General features: G+C 48.7%; 3 protein-coding genes across 7 annotated transcripts; 2 read left to right on the top strand and 1 right to left on the bottom strand.

The window, feature by feature from the left end:
- The first annotated feature begins 61 nt into the window (after positions 1-61).
- Positions 62-3,654, top strand: LOC123084922 (protein SOSEKI 2). Of its 2 annotated transcripts, none has more exons than XM_044506463.1 (5): positions 62-471; positions 572-641; positions 740-855; positions 1,350-1,986; positions 3,615-3,654. In XM_044506463.1, the coding sequence occupies exons 1-5, from the start codon at positions 231-233 to the stop codon at positions 3,637-3,639; spliced, it is 1,089 nt and encodes a 362-aa protein (XP_044362398.1). In that variant the 5' UTR covers positions 62-230; the 3' UTR covers positions 3,640-3,654. The 2 variants fall into 2 exon arrangements, with proteins under 2 accessions (XP_044362398.1, XP_044362397.1); XM_044506462.1 differs by lacking the exon at positions 3,615-3,654 and adding an exon at positions 2,717-3,108 and having other exon boundaries at positions 65-471.
- LOC123084923 (uncharacterized) lies at positions 3,645-7,759 on the top strand. 2 transcript variants are annotated; one of them, XM_044506465.1, is made up of 4 exons: positions 3,645-3,692; positions 6,112-6,166; positions 6,691-6,845; positions 6,935-7,759. In XM_044506465.1, exons 2-4 carry the CDS (start codon positions 6,141-6,143, stop codon positions 7,216-7,218), a joined length of 465 nt encoding a protein of 154 aa, XP_044362400.1. In that variant the 5' UTR covers positions 3,645-3,692; positions 6,112-6,140; the 3' UTR covers positions 7,219-7,759. The 2 variants fall into 2 exon arrangements, with proteins under 2 accessions (XP_044362400.1, XP_044362399.1); XM_044506464.1 differs by lacking the exon at positions 3,645-3,692 and having other exon boundaries at positions 6,119-6,166; positions 6,637-6,845.
- A 3,902-nt stretch (positions 7,760-11,661) lies between these two features.
- Positions 11,662-16,555, bottom strand: LOC123084921 (uncharacterized). 3 transcript variants are annotated; one of them, XM_044506461.1, is made up of 4 exons: positions 15,659-16,553; positions 13,403-13,620; positions 12,782-12,842; positions 11,662-12,635 (listed from the first exon to the last, which is right to left on the bottom strand). In XM_044506461.1, coding segments are annotated over exons 1-4 (840 nt in total). In that variant the 5' UTR covers positions 16,218-16,553; the 3' UTR covers positions 11,662-12,633. The 3 variants fall into 3 exon arrangements, with proteins under 3 accessions (XP_044362396.1, XP_044362394.1, XP_044362395.1); XM_044506459.1 differs by lacking the exon at positions 12,782-12,842 and having other exon boundaries at positions 15,659-16,555; XM_044506460.1 differs by having other exon boundaries at positions 11,662-12,842.
- Positions 16,556-19,637: the final 3,082 nt, after the last annotated feature.

Below are 19,637 nucleotides of genomic sequence, written 5' to 3'. Positions count from 1 at the left end.
AGTAGCATGATGACGACCTCAAGCCCTCACCGTCGCACAGTCTTCCCTAGTAAAACCCGCGGGGCCCGGCGCCAGCCCAACGCCCACCACCCAGCAGCGCAGAGCTGAGCAGAGCACCCGCTCTTCTTCTAATATAAACGGCTTGACTTCCGTTCTAGCGGGGCCGTAGTTGCATTGCGGTCGCAGGCTTGCAGCTAGGGAGAGAGCGAGTGAGTGGTGAGGCGAAGGAAATGGAGGCGGCGGGAGAGGGGAGGAAGCTCCATCACCACGCCGGCGGCGGCAGGGCGCAGATGGAGGCGAGCCCGGAGCGCGGCAGGCCGGCGTACGCGTCGGCGGTGACGGCGAGGTCCGCGCCGGCGAGGCCCATGAGGCGGGTGCAGATCATCTACTACCTCTGCCGCAGCGGCCAGCTCGAGCACCCGCACTTCATGGAGCTCGCGCAGTTTCCCCACCAGCCGCTCCGCCTCAAAGGTAGGCATGCACTTCTTCCATCTGCACCTTCATCTGCGTCCCTGGTCATCTGTTTCTAGCCATGGCTGATGATCGATGCTCCATTTTTGTCGCCGCGAAGATGTGATGGACAAGCTGACGCTGCTGAGGGGGAAAGGCATGCCCGCTCTCTTCTCATGGTCTTGCAAGAGGTAGGCGCCGGATCGTTTATTGGACACGCTCCGTACGTATTTCTCGTGTGGTAGTAATGTGCTCATGGTCTTGCAATTGTGTTACTCTTTGATTGAAGGAACTACAAGAACGGCTACGTGTGGAACGACCTCTCGGAGAGCGACGTGATATATCCGTCCGACGGCGTGGAGTACGTCCTCAAGGGCTCCGAGATCTTCCCCGGCTGTTCTTCCGGTAATGAAAATCATCACTCTCCATCGCTTAACCACGACGCATGTAAAAGAAACAACTTCTTCTTCTTCCTAGCATGACCATGAGCGATACTGTGATAACTTCATTACTTTTTTGTTCCTTCTTCTCGTGCAAAAAACAAGCCGTCTTTTCCATCTTTTCGCCTCTCTCTGTCCCCATTGTCGACTCGCTTTCAAACGAATGGTCCAAGAGAGAGGAGCTGGTAAAAAACGAAGTACCCACAGCAGCTTCTTACACCTTGCACGTTCCCTTTCTGCACCCGCGTCGAAAGTCGCGAGGAATTTATCACCCAACGGCTCGAACGCTAGAATTCCTGCTCCTTTTTTCTCCATGGCGTTAATGCATGCATGCACGGTGGCGCCAGAAGTCTACCATGGCATGCAATGCAGTGTCCGAAGTAAAACCTGAATTTATGTGCAGCAGAAGTACAGCACCGCGGTCACTGTCCAACTAATTTTCGTTTCCCTGATCGCCAGCCGTTGCAGGGGAGCGGTTCCAGCACCTCCGCGTGACGGACAGGTCGCCGACCAAGCCCCCGCTGGCCCTCCCGCACAGCCACAAGCAATACGTGGACGCCTACCGGGACGACGCCGGCGAGGACCCCGAGGACGACGAGCTCGGGTACCCGTACCACCGGCGTGCCGCCGCGGCTAGGCTGGGCGGGCCGAACAAGCCCGTCTCGGCCCGCACCAACCGTGGCCACCCCGTGGAGCTGCCCGTCGAGGAGACCTCGCCGCCGTCCTCGACGTCCTCCGACAAGCCGCCGCCGCCGCAGCAGGCGGGCCGCTGCGACGAGGCCGAGCCGAACAGGACCGGGTCGATGCTCCTGCAGCTCATCGCGTGCGGGGCGGTCACCGCCGGTCCGGCCAAGTGCGGCGGCCGGGCCGATCCGAGGCGGAGCTGCGGCCTGGTGAGCCGGCTGTCGTCCCGCGCCGGCGCGGAGGACGACGACGAGGAGGAGGCGGCGGGCGGCGAGCTGAGCCGGCGGTTCGGCCGCATGGGGGCGGAGGAGAAGGAGTACTTCAGCGGCAGCATCATCGTGGACAGCGGCGGCAGGGGCACCCCGCTGCCTGCTTCCTCGCTCAAACGCTCCAACTCGTACACCGAGGAGAGGTAATCAGCTTTGCTTGCTTGCAACCATTAATCCTCCTTCGTTCGTCACGTGTAGCGCTATACATATTCTCAGTTTGAAGTACGTACGTAGTGAGCTGCAGTAGTTTTGAACGACACTGTCGGGCGCATATGAGTTCCCATAATCTCACTCGGCTTGTCACATCGGTCACTCATTACAATTAGGGTCATGTCATGTGAACGTAGCCCACGAGGTTCGGTCTTTAGCCGTGGCAGGGCACGGAGGTCAAAAGATGAACATGCACGTCCTTGGTCCTGGAAAAACGACACAGTAGGAAAAAGCTTTCATGCATGCATGCATGTCGTCGCGGGCAGCCAAAGCGCCAACACATTGCAGGATCCATTGGTTGGTTCACGGTTCTAGCTAGGACGCGCTACTACCATTGCAAGTACGTACGTGCCGACCATGTACTGCTCCATGGATCCTCGTTGGCGGTGTGGTGCACTGCACGTTCAGGCGCGTCACATGGCACGGCGGCTAGCCTAGCTGCGTCGTCGCGCTGCTGCAGTGTTCCGTGCACTGTGCAGTGCATGCGCGGGCCACCGCCCACTCTGCTCGCTGGATCGATCGCCAGGCAAAAGTGCCTTCACATACGTGCAGACATGCTGCTAGCCTAGCCTACTGCAGTAGCTGTCATCACTGTGCTCCTAATCACGTCCAACACATGCATATGATCGCTGCTGAGAATGGTTTTGTGTTTGAATTATTCAGGGGCTCGAGGCTTGGCGCGGGGGTGATCGGCGAGGGGACGGCGGATGGGCGCATCGGAGGGGAGGAGGGGATGATGAGGGGAAGGTGCATCCCGGGCAGGAAGAGGCAGCCGCAGCACCAGAAATAGGCCGGCGCCTCGGCTTAGCTATCTAGATTAATCTCTGCTTCTGACAGAGCATGTAGTAATAGTTCCAGTAGCAGGAGTGTTTAGCATCTCTACTTGTGTGTTGTGGACCATGGGTTAGCATTGAGAGCTAGGCTTAGCATCTAGTTCGATGTTGGACAAGCCAGCACGCATGGCACTTAATTTTGGATCCTATGTCTATGTGAACGGTGAGAGTCGGTACTACTGTATCCATACGGACCGGTAGCAATGCAAGTAATCGACTGATCATGCCCGGCGTGCCTGTATTTCTGACACTGTATGTCACGCCCCCAGGCCCCGATACTACGTAACAACATATACAGCCGGACTTCTTAAATTAACTACTGATACCCAACCAAATCCCTTAAAGTCTCCTTAAATGCAGAAGCAAAAAATTGATCCAACCAAACCCCTCAAAGTCTTCTTAAATGTTGGGACTGTTCGCCACTCCTCCACTCCTCTTATTTATCTCGTATATGTGATGAGTATGAGGAGTGACCGGGCATGTCTAGTTAGTGGTCATGCGTCCGCCACATAGGATTGAACCCATCATAAAGCATCTTTTTTCTTTCTTTACTATTTTTTTTTCTTCTCTCTCCTTTATTCATCACATGCATTTGACTGGACATATAAGAAAAAAAGTGAGGGACATGACTGAGTGGACAGATAAATAGGGAGTCAAAACGAACATGACCGAACGCTGCATTTCCAGTTTTTGGAATGGAGGGAGTAATTTACAATTTGCTTTTGCAGAGGGGCTTCCAGAGAATGGGAGTGAGGATTCAGACATGATGCATTTCCAACCTTTGGACCTCCCCTTCCTCTTTGCTGGTAAATGCATTTTCCCTCCTGCATTTACTTGGGTGCATCTTGGTGCATACTTTTTTTGAGCAAAAGAGCGCGGGTGTGTGTGTGTGTGTGTGTGGAGGGGGGGCTCCGATTTCATTAACGAAGGCATCAAGTCTAATTAAGTTTTAGGAGGGGTCACAGGCGTCTAAATTTAAGTTTTAGGAGGGGTCACAGGCGACCCATTTGGATAAAGAGGGCGCAGCCTCCAGCAAATTAAACACAAGAAAGGAAAATCGAGCCATCTCCATGAAACGAAGTCTTCAGTTCGTCAGACGGGGAACTCCAGCTCTCCATCCCTGCGAAGCTTTGTATACCTCACTTGCTACTTGCTCGATTAGCCTTGCCCCCAGCATCAGAAGGTTTTGTCCTGTTTTTTTTTTCCTGCAAAACATCCCAATCCACAATCCAATTGCAAGTTAATTTCACCAACTTCATGGGGTCATTGATCAATTTATCTCGAAAAATTATATCATTTCGACATTTCCAAATAGTCCAAAGAATTGCAGACGTTCCAACTAGCACAAGTTTTTTTTTCCTCTTTTGAATTTCCTAATCCAGGCGCCCAGGCAATCATCAACCCCAACCGGGGTTGTTACCCCAACCGGGGTTGTTTTTATATTGAATGAGCATTTTATCATATTCCAAAGCAGCCTTGCAGTAGAGCAAGAGAGAAAAAGATGATCCATGTTTTCATTTTGACCACAGAATACACATCTTTGATCCCCTTTCCACCCCCTTCTTGCAAGATTATCTCTGGTTAGTATACTTTTTTTTGGCAAACATCCATAAAAACATCTTAATTCGCTGGAATTTTCACTTTCCAAAGAAATTTGTGTGGGAATCCCACATCTGTTTTAACTAACTGTTGATATAACGATCGAACAGAGAATTGTCTGTTGGCTGTCAACATCCACATTGGATGAACTTTGCCCACATACTTCTCACCCCTCCACATCTGTTTTTCAAACCCTCTCATAAAGCTCTTTTGTCTCCAGGCAAATTTCTTCTAAACTTAAAACCCTCCCATCCCATATCAATGGCCTGGGCCACCGAAATGTCACGAGTTAAGCTGATGAAGTATAGGCTTGGGTAGGCCTCTTTTAATGGTTTGGACCCTACCCACCAGTCTTCCCAGAATCTAGCGTTTTGTCCATCTCCCAATTTCTTTTTCACATTATTATAGTAAATGTCTTTGATCTGCATCAGGGCCCCCCAAAACTGAGAGTCCCCAGGTTTCTTTTTAATTTCAGATATACATTTTCCTTTTGCATACTTATTCAAAAGGATTCTGACCCACATCCCATCTTCTGTCTCTAGCTTCCAGAGCCATTTTGCTAGCAAGGCTTTATGCATATAGTCAAGATTCAATATCCCTAAACCACCCAGGTCCTTTGGCAAACAACATGTTTTCCAGTTGACCAAATGATATTTCCTTTTATCCTCATTCTCCTGCCAGACTAGTCTGGCTCTAAAGAAGCCAGCTTTTTTCCTAACTCCTACTGGCAAGGGGTAAAAAGACATCATATACATAGGCATATTTGTCAGGCAGGCCTAGACTAGGGTTACTCTCCCAGCCATATTCAAAAGCCTCCCTTGCCAGCAAGCACATCTCTTCTCTATTTTCTCAGTCATGCTTTTCCAAAATTTATTTCCTAATCTCACATTGGTAACAGGTAGTCCCAGATATTTGAAGGGAACCTCCCCTTTGCTACAAGTGAGTATTTCTTGATAAATCTCACTTTTGTTTTTGGCTTCCCAAAAAGGTATACCTCACTTTTGTGGAAGTTAATAGTCAACCCATACATTTGCTCAGAAGCTGTTATTGGTTTTCGTATCGGAATTATTTCGATTATCAGACGAGCAGGTCCATATACTGGCGTTCCTATCAGCCTCCAAGCAAGATATGCACGTCATATCTCCATTTAGAACTGCTGCCATGATGCCTTAGAATGGAAATTCGCTGCAGCACCGTACAAATAATCTAGTCCTGTCAGTGAAAATGGTGATGAGCAAATGGAACAACCAGAGAATTATTTTTTTGAAACAGAGGCACAACCAGAGAAAATAGTTCTCACGGTGTTGAGGAGAACATGGAGATGTCCGAACTCGATGACAAAGTTTCTCCTTCAACACCAGATATTTTGGAGACCGAATCTCTCCTTCAGATTAAAGGTTGCAAACAGCAAATAGAAAACATGCTGCAATTCTTTTTAAATAATCCAACTTTTTTGTCTGAATTGCGGAGTCAGATGAACCTCTCTGGCCCAAGAAAAGAGTAGCTACAACTAATATGGCAGACGAACAATCATGTTCAGATATCCAGGGAATTAACACAGTTTCAAGGAGTACTGCTTATGATACCATCTCTGATAAAGGTTTTTTTTTATGGTGGCACGTCTAGAGGAGTCGCTCGGGATACTGTAAGGTGCTATGCTCTGCAGAATGGAGACATCGTGGTATGTTTCGAATGATCTGCCTGTTTAGTTGCTGGGTGACATTATACACTAATAAATCTTTTGTTGAAATGATTGACTTTGGGAAGTTTATGGACTATGCATAAATAGTTGCAAGCTTGGTGCTATAATTTTAGTTTCGCAACCATCTGCTTGATGCACGGACACTGGTCTGAAATCTACTAGGAGTACCTTACTGCATCGCTTGCTTCACTGCATCTTAATGCACCTTTATATCCGTCACGGTAGTAAGTAGCCTCCTGCAAAGTTTAGAGTTATGTCTCACCATCTTCGGTGAAATCAGCTATTACGCTTTAAGCAAATTCATGTAAATCTTTTGCACGACTACTGCAGTTTTCTGTATACTAATCATGCTTGTTATTAGTTTATATGCACTTACCTTTGGTTTGAAGTTTCTGCCAAAGACCGGCGGTATCCATACATCTGAAGTATTATTAATCGTTTCTTTCCAGGCGAGATAAGGAGCACTCAATTATTCTGAAGCCTGCAAATATGTTTCTTTCCAGGGATTGGATGATCAACAGTGATGTATCTCTGACTTGGTCACTCCCAAAGATGACTGGAGTTGATACAAATGCTTCTGTGCCTGGGGTTAGCGACCCCGGTGCTGCTCTTAATGATCAGTATGCTGTACTTATATCATATAGCTGCAATTATACAGGTGAACTGTTGGAAAAAAAAAAAAGAACATGCGCTTGAGGACAAGTGTTTGTTTATAATTCTGACTCCCAGCCCTTTTATCCTCTGCAGAATCAAAGCTTTTCTTTAAGCAAGCCACGAGCTGGCAACCCCGTGCAGCTAGTGATCTTATAATCTCTGTATCTTCAGAACTGTCATTACGATATCCTAGCCTGAGTGCTCGAGTTCCTCAACAAGCATCTGGTTCTTCTTCAGTTGTATCATTGAACTCAGCTCCAACCACACCAGATAGTTGTTATGACAATCTTAATGAGCCTATGAGAAGGTCTGGCTTGGGAAAACATGGAAATGGTTCTCGGAGACTAAATTCATTTGTTAGTGGCTCTCCAGAATAAAGTGATAATGGAGGAAATAGAATGAGTACTTCAACAGGCTGCACCCATTTATGGTTGCAGAATGCAGTTCCTCTAGGTATTGCTATCCACCCTCCCCGTTTTTCCCCTTCCGTCGAGTCATAGCTCGATATGTCAATACGCTGAAGAATTGCATTCTTGTGGTTAACATGGTGTGTTCCTGCACGGTCAAGCACCACTGTCAAGTTTGAGCTACTCCCATTAATAGATAGGATCATTACACTAGATACATGGCAAATAACCATAAAGGAGAGAGGTAAAATTTTCATGAGAAAAACAACATACAGAATATCACCCAGATATAGCATGGTGCCTGCCCTCAGAACACATTTTGTTATTGTTACTGTTTACTACCTGTCATAGTCTGAATCCACCAGATTCATCAGATTAAATTTTAAGATAGTGTTCCATGGCAGGATCGGACGACCAAACCTCTCAAGCATGTCATGTATTTTGCAGCTGATTCACGCCATGTATCTTTGCACCACAGATCTTGCGTAGTACTCCCTCTGTCCCATAATATAAGAGCGCTTTTGACACTATACTAGTGTAAAAACGCTCTTATATTATGGGACGGAGGGAGTATATATTAGGGTCAGTTCTTTTGATGGCTTCTAGAATAAGCTCAGTAGGTACCCGTTAGGTACCTTACCCAGCTTATTTTAGAAGACCAAAAAAACTGACCCTTAGAGCACTCATTGAAAATACACGCACTTCCGCCATTTCAGCGGGAAGGTCATAGTAGGAAGTAGTAGTGCATTACTCTATGTCTTATGTCTGTGGCTCAACCTCTGCGTGAGTGGGAGTCCAAGTGTGCAGCTGATCATTTGTATTGGATGTTGGACATGGAAGCTCTTAGGGCAGTATCCGAGAAACGAGCCAGCCAGATAATGGTATTTGTGCTGAACACGATGGTCTCCGCATGAACCAGAGAATATGAGACAAAGCTTTTGTGTTGGCCAGGTTCACACACATATATATCCATTTGTAAACAGAGTGGTTGGGCAGGCTCGTCGAAAAACCTGTAATGTTGTGCTGCATAGTTTTGACATCATTTTTGTGTTTTTTCATTCTTTTTGTTACATGTAAATCTGACGCTTGGTCTTGTCTTAGTTGGTGGGAAGATGTATCATGTTATGTATCGGAAAATGAGAAAGTTATCTCTGCTTTCGTTCCTTTTTGTTGGTAATTTAGATCAGCTGATCTTGGCAGCTGATATGTGCTGCGTTTTGATACAAGTTGGAAGGCAAGGGAAGCAAGAAGGTCCGATTAATTGGCTTTAGGACAATTGAATACTCCGCATATAGTATCCGTTAGTCGTCCAAGTCCACCAGAAGGGTGGCGTGTTGCTACACCCAGTGCTCGGTGCGGGCTGATGCGCGCCCGCACATGAGCTGATCGGCGTCGAAGTTGCACCAAGGTCATGACACATGAAAAGGAACGGAGCGGAATGGCGAGCAACCTCGGGTCCTATGGCGATTGGAGGTAAGAGCATCTCCAGCCGTTCGGCCCCCAGGGTGCTAAAAAGGGGCGGTCTGAGGGCGAACCGGCGCTAGTTCGGCCCCTGGGGCGACCTAACTCCCAGTCACGCCCCCAGGCGCCGCCCCCAAGACGCGAAAAATTTGACTTGGTCGTTCCTGCTCACAAAAGACGCCACAAGTCGGGCGATCACAACCCACAGTTCGGCGTACAAAAAATAGAGCGGCAGAAGTTCGCGTGCGCATCACTCGGCGGGCTCTGCTCCAGGCGTTGGCGGAGTTGGCGTGCGCGGGCTTGGCGGTGTCGGCGCGGCTTCGGTGGTGCTGGGCGTCGTGGAGGCGTCGTCTCGCGGGCTTGGCGTCGGTGTCGGCGTCGGCGTTGGCGTTGGCGTTGGCGGCCTTGTCGAGGGAAGCTGGTTCAGGATGAGGCCACGCTCCGCCAAGTACCACGCCAAGAACTCGGCCTTGAGGCGGTCCCAGTACGTGTCGACGCTCTGGTTCGTGTCGGTCGTCGGGTCGAGGCAGACGACTTTCCATACTTCGGCGAGGCATTTCTCCTCCTTGGACGCCCACTTGATGCGCGGCTCGCCTGTCCTGACCACCCGCTTCTTCTTGCGCCCTTTCGCCGTCACAGGCGTCGGCTCCTCCTCCTCCTCCCCCTCCTCGTTGTCCTCCTCCTCCTGCTCCTCCTGCTCGTCCTCGCCGTAGACGTAGCCGAGCTCGCCGTCCATGCCGCCGCTGAGATCAACCACCTCGTCCTGGGTGACGAACCCGGGAGATGCGGCGGTCGCGGCCAAACCTGTCGCGATGATGTCGTCCATGTCGGCCTCAGTCTCGTCGGTGTCGCCCAGGTGCGAGAAGGGCAGCGGGCCACGGCGTAGCAGGGGCGTCGGGGAGGAAGTGTAGGCGGGCGGCGAGTAGTTATATGGAGGGTACTGCACGCCGGCGAAGGCGGGTGAGGGCGTGCGCTGGACCGGGTATCCATGGGGGAAGGTGACGTTTGGGTTGAACCCACCATGCGCGTCACCGTCGGCGTAGTCCGGCGAGGGCGATCCCCATGGTTGCGGAGAGCCCACGCCTTGCTGACCCCAGGGCGCGTACTGGGCGTGGCTTCCGGGTGGATTCATCATCCCCACGCGAGCCGCCTCGGCCTCGATTTGGTCCGCCGAGGCAGCCGCAGCCGCGCGCGTCGCGTTGTCGCGGGCCTTCTTGGCGATGGCCCTGTTCCGCCGGTCGGCGGTGACAGCCTCCCGCTGCTGAACTTCCGCCCTCCACTCGGCGTTTGACATGCCCGGTGACTTGGTCGGCGGCGCCCTCGGCTTCCTCTGCTTCGGCTGGGTGACGGAGGCGGCCGCGGTTGCCGCCGCGCGGGGGGCGACGTACTTCTTCGGTGGCATGGCGGCCGGCTGGGAGGAGGAAGGCGAGCGGGAGGGAGATTGGCGGGAGGAAGAAAGAGTACGGGGGGGGGGGGGAAGTGGGGAAAACGTGGGAAGAAACGGCGGGAAGAGGCGCTCGCCTCGCCAACAGGGCGGACCCACGCGCCCTTTTTGCTTGTGCCGGCGCTCCAGGCGCCCCTCAGGAAGCCGGGTTCGGCCTGGATCCGCCGGCACCAGTTTCGCCCCGAGCCGCCGAAAAACGGGCTTCTAGGGGCATGACTGGACTGTTTTTTTGACGCCGGCGTGGCAAAATCGTCTGGGAAGGGCCTGTTAAGGGCGCGGCTGAAGATGCTCTAAGCGGGTGACGATCGAAACAGTAGCCCAAAGGGCTCGAGCACTCTGCCGTGCAGCAGATGACCCAAATGTCACAACTCAGAAGTCGTGCCCATTCAAGATAAGCAAATCAAGCTTTCTCGAAATCAACCATTCTATTCAACTTCCTCCATATATTGGTTGTAATAACATTTTATATTATAGAGCAACGTAGTATATAGTAAAATAAAGGGGATTTTGATTTCTTGCCACCACTTACTTTGGACTTTGACAATTTGCCACTGTCTACTTTGTAATTGATATTTTGCCACTTCTTAGTTGGAACTTTGAGGATTTGCCCTTGCCCATGTGAAATCCCGAACCTGCCCATGTTCTCGATTGACCGAGTCGATAGATGAGCTCTTCATGTCTGTTCGTTCCTGTCTCGCGGGCGCAGAACTGCTATATTGATTGCTCCTGCTCCAAGCGCTGGGATTATGCATTGCATCAGCTGCCGTTCGTTCAGCTTGTGTTCTACGTGGCCGGCTAGTGCGGAGGCACGAGGCGTGAGCAACACTAATAGCACTACGTGCGGCAGCGGCGACCAGCAGCAGCTGCTATACCACTAGTACACGGGCAAGCAAGAGCAACATGGGGCAGGCGGGGTGTCAGTGGCGAACGGGTCATTGGCAGCCTGAAGCACTCGCGCGCCGGGCGCCGTTCCAGCTCCCTAGCCGCTGCGGTGCGCTCGGCTATGCGTGGTTCAGGGACGCCGCCGATGGGACCATGTGGGCTGGACTCGACTGATAAGCAGCTCCCACCTGCACTCCTCCACCGGTTATCTGCAGGGCCACCAGGTAGCAGCAGGGGTGACGGCGGCGGGGCCGCCCGGGAGCAGCAGATACGGCGGCGGCTGAGTTATGAGTTAGGGTTCATCTCGATTTGGTGAGGAGGATGTGTTATGTGTTTCAGTCAAACAGGTAAAAGGGTAGTTTTGTCCTCTGCTTTGTGCACTCCATTTGTCTTTCATTTACAAAGATTATTTTTGTGTTGAAAAGTGGCAAAAAATCAAAATGCAAACTAAGAAGTGTCATCAGATCAATTTCAATGTAATGAGTGGCAAAATGTCAAAATCCAAAGTAAATGATGGCAAATAATCAAATCGCCCTAAAATAAAAGAGCAAGGATGATAAATCAAATCTAACTTTGCCCATCCATGCGAAGTGCTACAAACGCACTTCAACTGTTTCGTACGGACATGCAACACTACTAGGATATATTTAGATCAGTATCATTAGTCATAAGTCATACATTGAAGCATAACATACACTTCACCTAATTCAACTGGACAGACAGTTCAACAGGTTCAACTAAACAGAGATTTCGCTACTACTTCAACAGGTTCAACATATCACACACAGGAGTACTTCACAAGCAGCAGCTATGCAAGTACCACTGGAGCACTGCATAACAAACGGACACACGACAGACACACACGATGACTCTAGTACCAGCAAAGCAAGCACAAACATCATGGCCTCTACTTCACAAGCAGCAGCTACCCAAGTAGCAAACAGACACGCGACACACAGCTGTGACTACTTCCAGCAAAGCAAGCACAAACCCCATGGCCCCTTCATCCATAAGACAAAAGGAGAGACCACGCCACCGTTACCTCCATCTCACAAGAGCCAACCTTGAGCATTTGGTGGCTCCTACCAGATCTCTTGGGTGTGAAATAGATGTCGTCGCTAACTACATCCTCTTCATCATTGGCAGGGTTTGCTTCCACCAAGACTTCGAGCTTTCCTTTGCTTTCAACGCTAACGACGCGACGAAAAAGCTTGACATGCCCATCATCCTTAACAGGTAGGACCTCATCAACCTCAAATCCAAGAAGCACAACTTCCATGTCATTGATGCTAGCAGTAGACGCAGTAAATAGGCCTCCATGGCCATATGGCCATTCCCCATGTTTGACTTTGACACTAATTGTAGCCTCCACGGAATGAATAATGTGGGCCACAGTTAGCTGCAACGTGCTAAGCCTGCCAGCCAAATCTCGTTGCATGACGAAGGAGTTAAAAGGGACAATCTCGATGTAGGCATCAGATACGTAGCTGAATTCTTCATCACCAGAATCTAGCTTGAGTTTTAACTCAACCTCGATATATGAATGATGTACCGACAACACAACAGCACAGGAAGGACCGGTGAGAGGTAAATACGGACTCTGCATATAATGGGGCAATAATCATTATGAGAATCCAAAATAATTATGCTGAATGCTAGCCACACAACATCAAGATTAGTTCAGATATAAAAGGGGAAATCAGTAGCATCCAATCTGATGTCGATCAACCATCTTACTGAACCCACATCTTCCTGTTATCTGAAGGCATATTGGGCCAGACATACTTCGAGTACTAATTGCCACATTCTGAAAAATGCATAACGCAGCACCAAAGTTCAGTAGAAAATATGGACTAAACTGGGGCAGACATTTAAGTGTTCAACACAGCTATTGAAACCACAGGTAAGCAAACACTATATAAGAGCTGACATTTCAAAACCTTCAAAAAGAAGCATGCATTCTACTGCAATAACTGAGGTGGAAACTTTAAAAATTGACTATCGTGCTTCTATTTGCTGTCCACGAAGCATGAGGTTTACAAGAGCTTGCACGTTACTGACCTTACATTATGAAATTTAATCAAAATACAGGTAGGAGATAGCACATGTTGGCAAATTGTATCATTATGGGAAGTGTTTACAAAGAGCATGTGATATAACCACAGGATTGTTGCTTAGATGCCATAAGATTTTTAATTGAGATTTTCAACCAACCACAAGATACATGCCATGAGTTCTCCAGTTCAAATTATATAATAATCCATATCTCTTTGTTAGTTGTAGGGCATGCTTTTCAAGAATACTCTATGGTTGAAAACGTTAACTGCAGACAGGAGAAAGTGGTATTTTTGGAGAATATATACGTACATCCTCGTAGAGGATTTCACAGTTATCCCTCTCACAATCAAAGATGATATTGCGATTGCGATCAACTGTGTCGCGTGCCGCAATCTTGCCATAGAGACTAAGTGGCCAAGATATCCCCTTCTTTACTCCAACGACTTTGACTGAAAAAATCTGAAGAGTCTCAAGTGGGCCAGCGAGGTCACATACATCATCAGTGAATCGCATGGGAGGGGTAGAAGCTGCATCGTTGATAAACAAAGTAGTTAGCAATAAAAGATTAAAATTAACACATTATGCCATATTAACAAAAAAACTTGGAAAAGAAATTATAGGGAGTGGTACGATATCGACTCTGATGGGCCTACATAAAAACGTTGGTCGGTGTAGGCTTGATACTGATACATGGGCTATGCATAATTGGGTTCAGATTTTTTTTAAATACTGTAACCTATAAGATAGTATGAACTCAATTACTTACCCGTATCAAATACTCAGATCCGAGCACGCACGCACGCACGCACACACACACACACACGCGCACACACACACACACACACACACACACACACACACACACACACACACACACACATACTTACTTACTTACTAATAGGCAGAACGATTATTTTATGTGTTGCATCCTGGTAACTAAATAGGCAGAACGATTAAAGGGCAGAGGAGTGATTCGTGACAGCCGGTGATAAGATTACCATTTTCAATATGTACACGTCTTTCAGTGTTTTTTTTTTTGCATGGCAGCCTCGTAACAAGAGTACCATATTAATGGTGGAGTGGTGTGTGCCAGGCGTAACAAGAATACCAGATTACGAGCACGCGAGGGAGAGTCCAAGAGTGGTTTGTGGCAGCCGGTGACCGTTTTAATTTTCTTATATGATGTTTGCTAGGATTTTTCCCAAGATCAGCCTAGCGCACGATTAATGGTAATATTTTCTCTAATCATAGTAATATTAAAGTGATGCATTACTAGCATGGCCGCCACATGCATGTGAACGATAAATGAAGCATGTGTAGTAAAACTAGTACCAAGTAGTAGTAATCCAATAGCAATTGGTTTGTTACAATTTCCACTTTAACATGTAAGACCATATATTAATACAATTACCACATAGTAGCTAATAGTAATCGGTTAATTCCAAAGTCGTAACACAATTACCATCCAAAAATTACCATCCAACTGATGGTTATCTCCCATCTGCCCAATTTAAATTACAAGGCCCGAGTAGACAGGACTGTGGACCAGAGGGTGGAGCAGGTAAACATTGTAATAAGGTTACTATGGTTGCTATATTACTAGGGGCAAAAGAAAAATACTAATCAAGTGGAGCAGAGAACCAGAGGGTCCAGCCCGCGACCAATTTAATTCATTTACTATCCTCTGCCATGCCTTTTACTAAAGGGTGGAAACAAAATCTGTTGTTTGGACGAAGCGGCTCAACCAGCATGGCCAGAGCGCAGATTAAGGATTTTGTGCGCACGCATAGTATAGCGCCACCGTCGACGAAGTAATGTAGAATTCAAAATATACCCAATAGAAGTTTGAAGCAATAATATTATAACTACCATGACAAGTCAAAACTGTACAATTTACATAATGTAATAAAAAATACATATAGAAATTTTTTATTTCAATTGGTACTACAGGGTCTGATTGGTACAAGTTAAAATATGTATAGAGATTTATTATTTCAATTATTATACAGAGGCCTGTTTATACTAGTAGTAGTCAGACTAGAAGTTTTTAGTCAGGCCCTGTTTGGAAGGTGACTACTACTAGTCAGCATTAAATGTCTCAGTATTAAATGTTCCTTGTGCAACACCAATTAAAGGAGAGAGAGGGGGACTTTAGTCAGTAAAAGTCAGGGGTGTTTGGAGGTTTACTGACTAAAGGTGACTACTACTAGTCTCTAGTCAGTAAAAGTTGGGGGTGAAGTGACTAGGGACTAAACTAGTTTTAGTCACCCACTAGTCAGGGGTGTCTGAAGGTTTACGGACTAAAGGTGACTACTAGTAGTCTCTAGTCTCTAGTCTCTTGTCTCTAGTGATCCAAACACCCTCAAATTTGGTGTGGCTCTGATGGAACAGGACCATTTATTGGACAGGCATAAAGGGGGCAAAATAGCTGGGAAACCTAAAAAATACATGGAGATAACCAAAACTCAAAGAACAAAATGCATATGGGGGAGTTCAATACAAATAAAAGTTTAACTTGGATAAAATTAGATCAAAGTTTAGCCATGCAAGGATAAGACTGCTTACTTGTGGTCTCGTAGCAACCATATCGTGGGCCAGCAAACATTGAATTCCAGAAATTTCGATGAAGATCGTAAGCATTTGGTTCAGAGAGGGCCTCCTCCGGAAGCTTGTTCTTACCCTTTCGCCTCCTCGGCTTTTTCTTCAGAGAGCTCTTCTTCAACTCGTCCTGTACTTTTTTCTTCAGAGAGCTCTTCTTCAACTCGTCCTGTACTCTTTCCCTGACAGCCTGAATCATCTTGAGAGCTTGTTCCTCTACTGTTTCGCTGGCAGTAGTCTGAATCTCCTTGAGAGCCTGTTCCTCCATTTCCACAGTAGCCTCTGCCTCTTTGAGAACGTGATCCATTGACAGTCGCATACCTCTGGACCTTGCAATTATTCTGAGAGCCTCTATCTCAATGAGAACCTGTTTCCTTGTCATCTTCTCACCCATACGACTACTGAGGAAAAAATACCTCCTCAGAGGATTACTCGGCCACCGCTGAAGTACCTCCTCCCCAACATCTATCAATAGTGTCGCAGCTAGCATCTCAGATATCAGGTTTCTCAACATCTCCAGAGGCATGTCCTTCCTTTGCAGATCAATCCGCAGCTTCTCAGAAAACAGATTGCTCAATACCTCCTCCGCATCCGCCGCTGATAGATGAGGTCCCTCGTCCGGATCCGCCCCTCGTAGCTCAGGTCCCTCCTCCGGATCCGCCCGCAGCTTCTCAGAAAACAGATTGCTCAATGTCTCCTCCGTATCCGCCGCTGATAGATGAGGTCCCTCGTCCGGATCCGCCCCTTGTAGCTCAGGTCCCTCCTCCGGATCCGCCCGCAGCTTCTCAGAAGGGTCCCGATAACTGCCACACGTGTGGTGTATCGGGTAGTTGTGTCACACGCCTCGTGTGGCATGGACAGCAACCAGCCCACACACATATGTATGGGCAAAACAACTAATGCCTACACACCTCTCTTTTTTCCTCCTGAACCCTCTCACACGCGTGCGTGTGGGCGAAGTTGATAACGCCCACACGCCCGTATGTCAGGCCCCGTACCCTCCTGGTCCCGCACGCCACGCGTGACGCCCACCGCGCGCCCGCAGTTGCCATGGTCCAAACCCTCGTCCATGTTCGTTTAACTGCAATTGCCATATCGCTGAACTACGGTTGCCATGTCGGACAACTGCAGTTGCCATGGTTGCTCAACTGCAGTTGCCATGTATGGTCTGATCTAATGTAGTTGCCATGATTTCATAACTTTAGGAGTTGCCACATACTAACACTAGGCAGTTGAAAGAGTTGCCATGTGCTCACAAGCATGGTAGGGCAGTTGCCATGTAAAAAGGAAGAGTTGCCATCTGCTTACGTGCACATTAGGGCAGTCGCCATGTACGTGCACGTTGGGGCAGTTGCCATGTACCATACAAAAACACATGGCAACTCGGTAAAAGAGAGTTGCCATCTGCTTACGTGCACACTAGGCAGTGGCCGTGTACCCTGCAAAAACACATGGCACTCGGGTAAAAAAAGAGAGTTGCCACCTGCTTATAAAGCACACTAGGGGCAGTTGCCATGTGCGCTGCGAAAACACATGGCAACTAGCAGCTTGGGTGTGGGAGAGGAGACGGGTGTGTGGGCGAGATGGCAAATGCCCACACACTAGCCCTTGTGTGTGCGTGCAAAGTGGCGTGTGGCGCGAACTGCTGAACGCCCACACACCGGCCCCTCCGTGTGGTAAAACGGATGTGTGGGCGACCTCTCTCACACACCACACACGCGAGTTGTCCTACGTGGCATACAAAATCAGCTAATTCGTGCCAAGATTCGTGCAGAAGTTACTGGACGGTGATGAAGACGTGTGGGTGAGTTGGCTAATGCCCACACATGTGGGCGTTAACATTTCCGTCTCAGAAAACAGATTGCTCAATACCTCCTCCGCACCCCCAAAGAAGTAGATCAGGTCTCTCCCCCGCACCCTCCCTTGTACCTCAGATCTCTCCCCCGCATCACTTTGCACCTCAGGTCTCTTCTGCGCACGCCCGCCTCGTACCTCAGGTCTCTTCCCCGCCGCATCCATCTTCAGCTTCTCAGAAAACAGATTGCTCAATACCTCCTCCGCACCCCCAAAGAAGTAGATCAGGTCTCTCCCCCGCACCCTCCCTTGTACCTCAGATCTCTCCCCCGCATCACTTTGCACCTCAGGTCTCTTCTGCGCCCGCCCGCCTCGTACGTCAGGTCTCTTCCCCGCCGCATCCATCTTCAGCTTCTCACCGCCAGCCGCCCGCCCGCTCTGTTTCTTTTCTACCGAAGGAAACCCTAGTTCGATCTTCGATGCGTTTGGCTGGGGTTCGGGATAGTATAAATAGTACTGTACCACGCAAAGCTGGCCAAATGGGCCGTGCCATCTGGGCCGGCCCGTTAGCACGCCTGCATGGCACGGCCCAGGCACGAGCTAAACGGGCCGAGCCCGGCATGTGGCACGCCAGGGGCCGTGTCTTGGCCTGGAGGCTAGGCATGCGGGCCAGAACGGTGCTTTATTTATTTATTTCTAGATTTTTAAAATACTAGTAAAAAAGCCCGTGCGTTGCAACGAAAGAAAAACACAACACACACTCTTAACCAAACAACTATCACTCAAGACCGCAATAGGTCCATCTTCTTTATTTTAGCGACGCATCATATTTGTGTTGCCGCTTATCCTTCTTCTAACCCCCGCCGGCGATGGTCTTAGTGTTCACACAAATCAAAACATATTTGAATGTGGCTAATCCTAAGACGTCTCTCTCTCCTCCATCTCTCTCGCTTTATCTCACACTCGCGATAAGAAATCTGTTGTTTTCCCCTGCGATGTATCCAGAGGTATGCATGTGTAGTTCTCGATGTTTTCTTTTCCCTGCATGACTATAGTGGGTGTTTATTTGCAACCCGGATCGCCGCCTGTACGAAAGAAAAATGAATCGTGCGCTATAGTTATAAGTTTGCTTCCAAAACAATATCTAAACAATATTTAACAGGTAAAATTAATATCATATTCAGATTTCACACATTTTTCTAATCAAATTTCATATATAACATGTTAAAATCGGAGTTACGATTTAAAAGATACGTATAATTTAGAAAACCATTTGTTTGACTTCAATATCTTCTAAAATAATATTTATAAATACCTAACAGGTTAAAACAATCTTATATTCATAGTCTACATATTTTTCTAATCAAATTTCATATATAACATGTTTAAATCGGAGTTACAGTTTAAAAGATATGGATAGTTTAGAAAAGCATTTATTTGACTTAAATATGATCCGTGGATGGAATACCTAAAACGTCAGGGGGATGTCGGGGGACTAATCCACGAACACCTATGAGACCGGCGGACCGAGTCCCTTTCGGTTCGGCGGGAGCGGAGGTTGCACGAAGAGCGGATCAAGGCGAAGCACACGAGCAGTTTACCCAGGTTCAGGCCGCACGGATGCGTAAAACCCTACTCCTGCTTTGTGGTTTGTATTGAGTTCTTGCTCGGGGGCGCGGAGTGCTACAGTACACACCAGCGGCTAACGAGACCGAGCCTGAGTGTTCTCTTTTTTTCCCCGACCCCCCCTCTACGTTGCACATGGGCCTCCTTTTATAGGCTCAAGGGGTCACCGACAGGTGGCAATGGAGACAAAGTGTAAAATGGAAAGGTGCTGCGGTAGGTACAGCTACCTGCTACAGTGTATCATACCTAACCCTGACGGCAGGGGACAAGGGCATTAAATGCCCGTATGTGTCGCCTAAACAGTGCAAAAGGGACCGTCAGGGACACCACCGCTCGCCACGATGGCAATCTTGTCAGCGCCGCTTGCCACTGCGCACCGCTGGCTGCACAGCCTCCCGTCACGCACGCCCGGAAGGGTCCCAGAGCGACACGTTGGTGGATGTGCTGGAGCGCAGGCACAGAGTGGTGGCTTGCCGCGGCAAGCGCCTTGCCGCGGTCGTTGTCTTGTCGCGTCCGGGAGCTTGTC

Source organism: Triticum aestivum, chromosome 4A (assembly GCF_018294505.1).
Source record: "Triticum aestivum cultivar Chinese Spring chromosome 4A, IWGSC CS RefSeq v2.1, whole genome shotgun sequence".
Lineage (NCBI taxonomy): Eukaryota > Viridiplantae > Streptophyta > Magnoliopsida > Poales > Poaceae > Triticum > Triticum aestivum.
Note: the sequence above shows the minus strand (reverse complement) of the source record. Positions and strands in the feature narration are given on the sequence as shown.

Excerpts from the sequence above, each read along its gene's own strand:
- LOC123084922 (XM_044506462.1), top strand. The coding sequence starts at position 231 with ATGGAGGCGGCGGGAGAGGGGAGGAAGCTCCATCACCACGCCGGCGGC. Across the intron at positions 472-571 it reads CCAGCCGCTCCGCCTCAAAG|ATGTGATGGACAAGCTGACG; the intron begins GTAGGCATGCAC and ends GTCGCCGCGAAG. Across the intron at positions 1,987-2,716 it reads AACTCGTACACCGAGGAGAG|GGGCTCGAGGCTTGGCGCGG; the intron begins GTAATCAGCTTT and ends TGAATTATTCAG.
- LOC123084923 (XM_044506464.1), top strand. The coding sequence starts at position 6,141 with ATGCTCTGCAGAATGGAGACATCGTG. Across the intron at positions 6,167-6,636 it reads TGCAGAATGGAGACATCGTG|GCGAGATAAGGAGCACTCAA; the intron begins GTATGTTTCGAA and ends GTTTCTTTCCAG. Across the intron at positions 6,846-6,934 it reads ATATAGCTGCAATTATACAG|AATCAAAGCTTTTCTTTAAG; the intron begins GTGAACTGTTGG and ends TATCCTCTGCAG.
- LOC123084921 (XM_044506459.1), bottom strand. The coding sequence starts at position 16,217 with ATGCCTCTGGAGATGTTGAGAAACCTGATATCTGAGATGCTAGCTGCG. Across the intron at positions 13,621-15,658 it reads TGGTTGCTACGAGACCACAA|CTTCTACCCCTCCCATGCGA; the intron begins GTAAGCAGTCTT and ends TCAACGATGCAG. Across the intron at positions 12,636-13,402 it reads GTGAAATCCTCTACGAGGAT|AGTCCGTATTTACCTCTCAC; the intron begins GTACGTATATAT and ends CATTATATGCAG.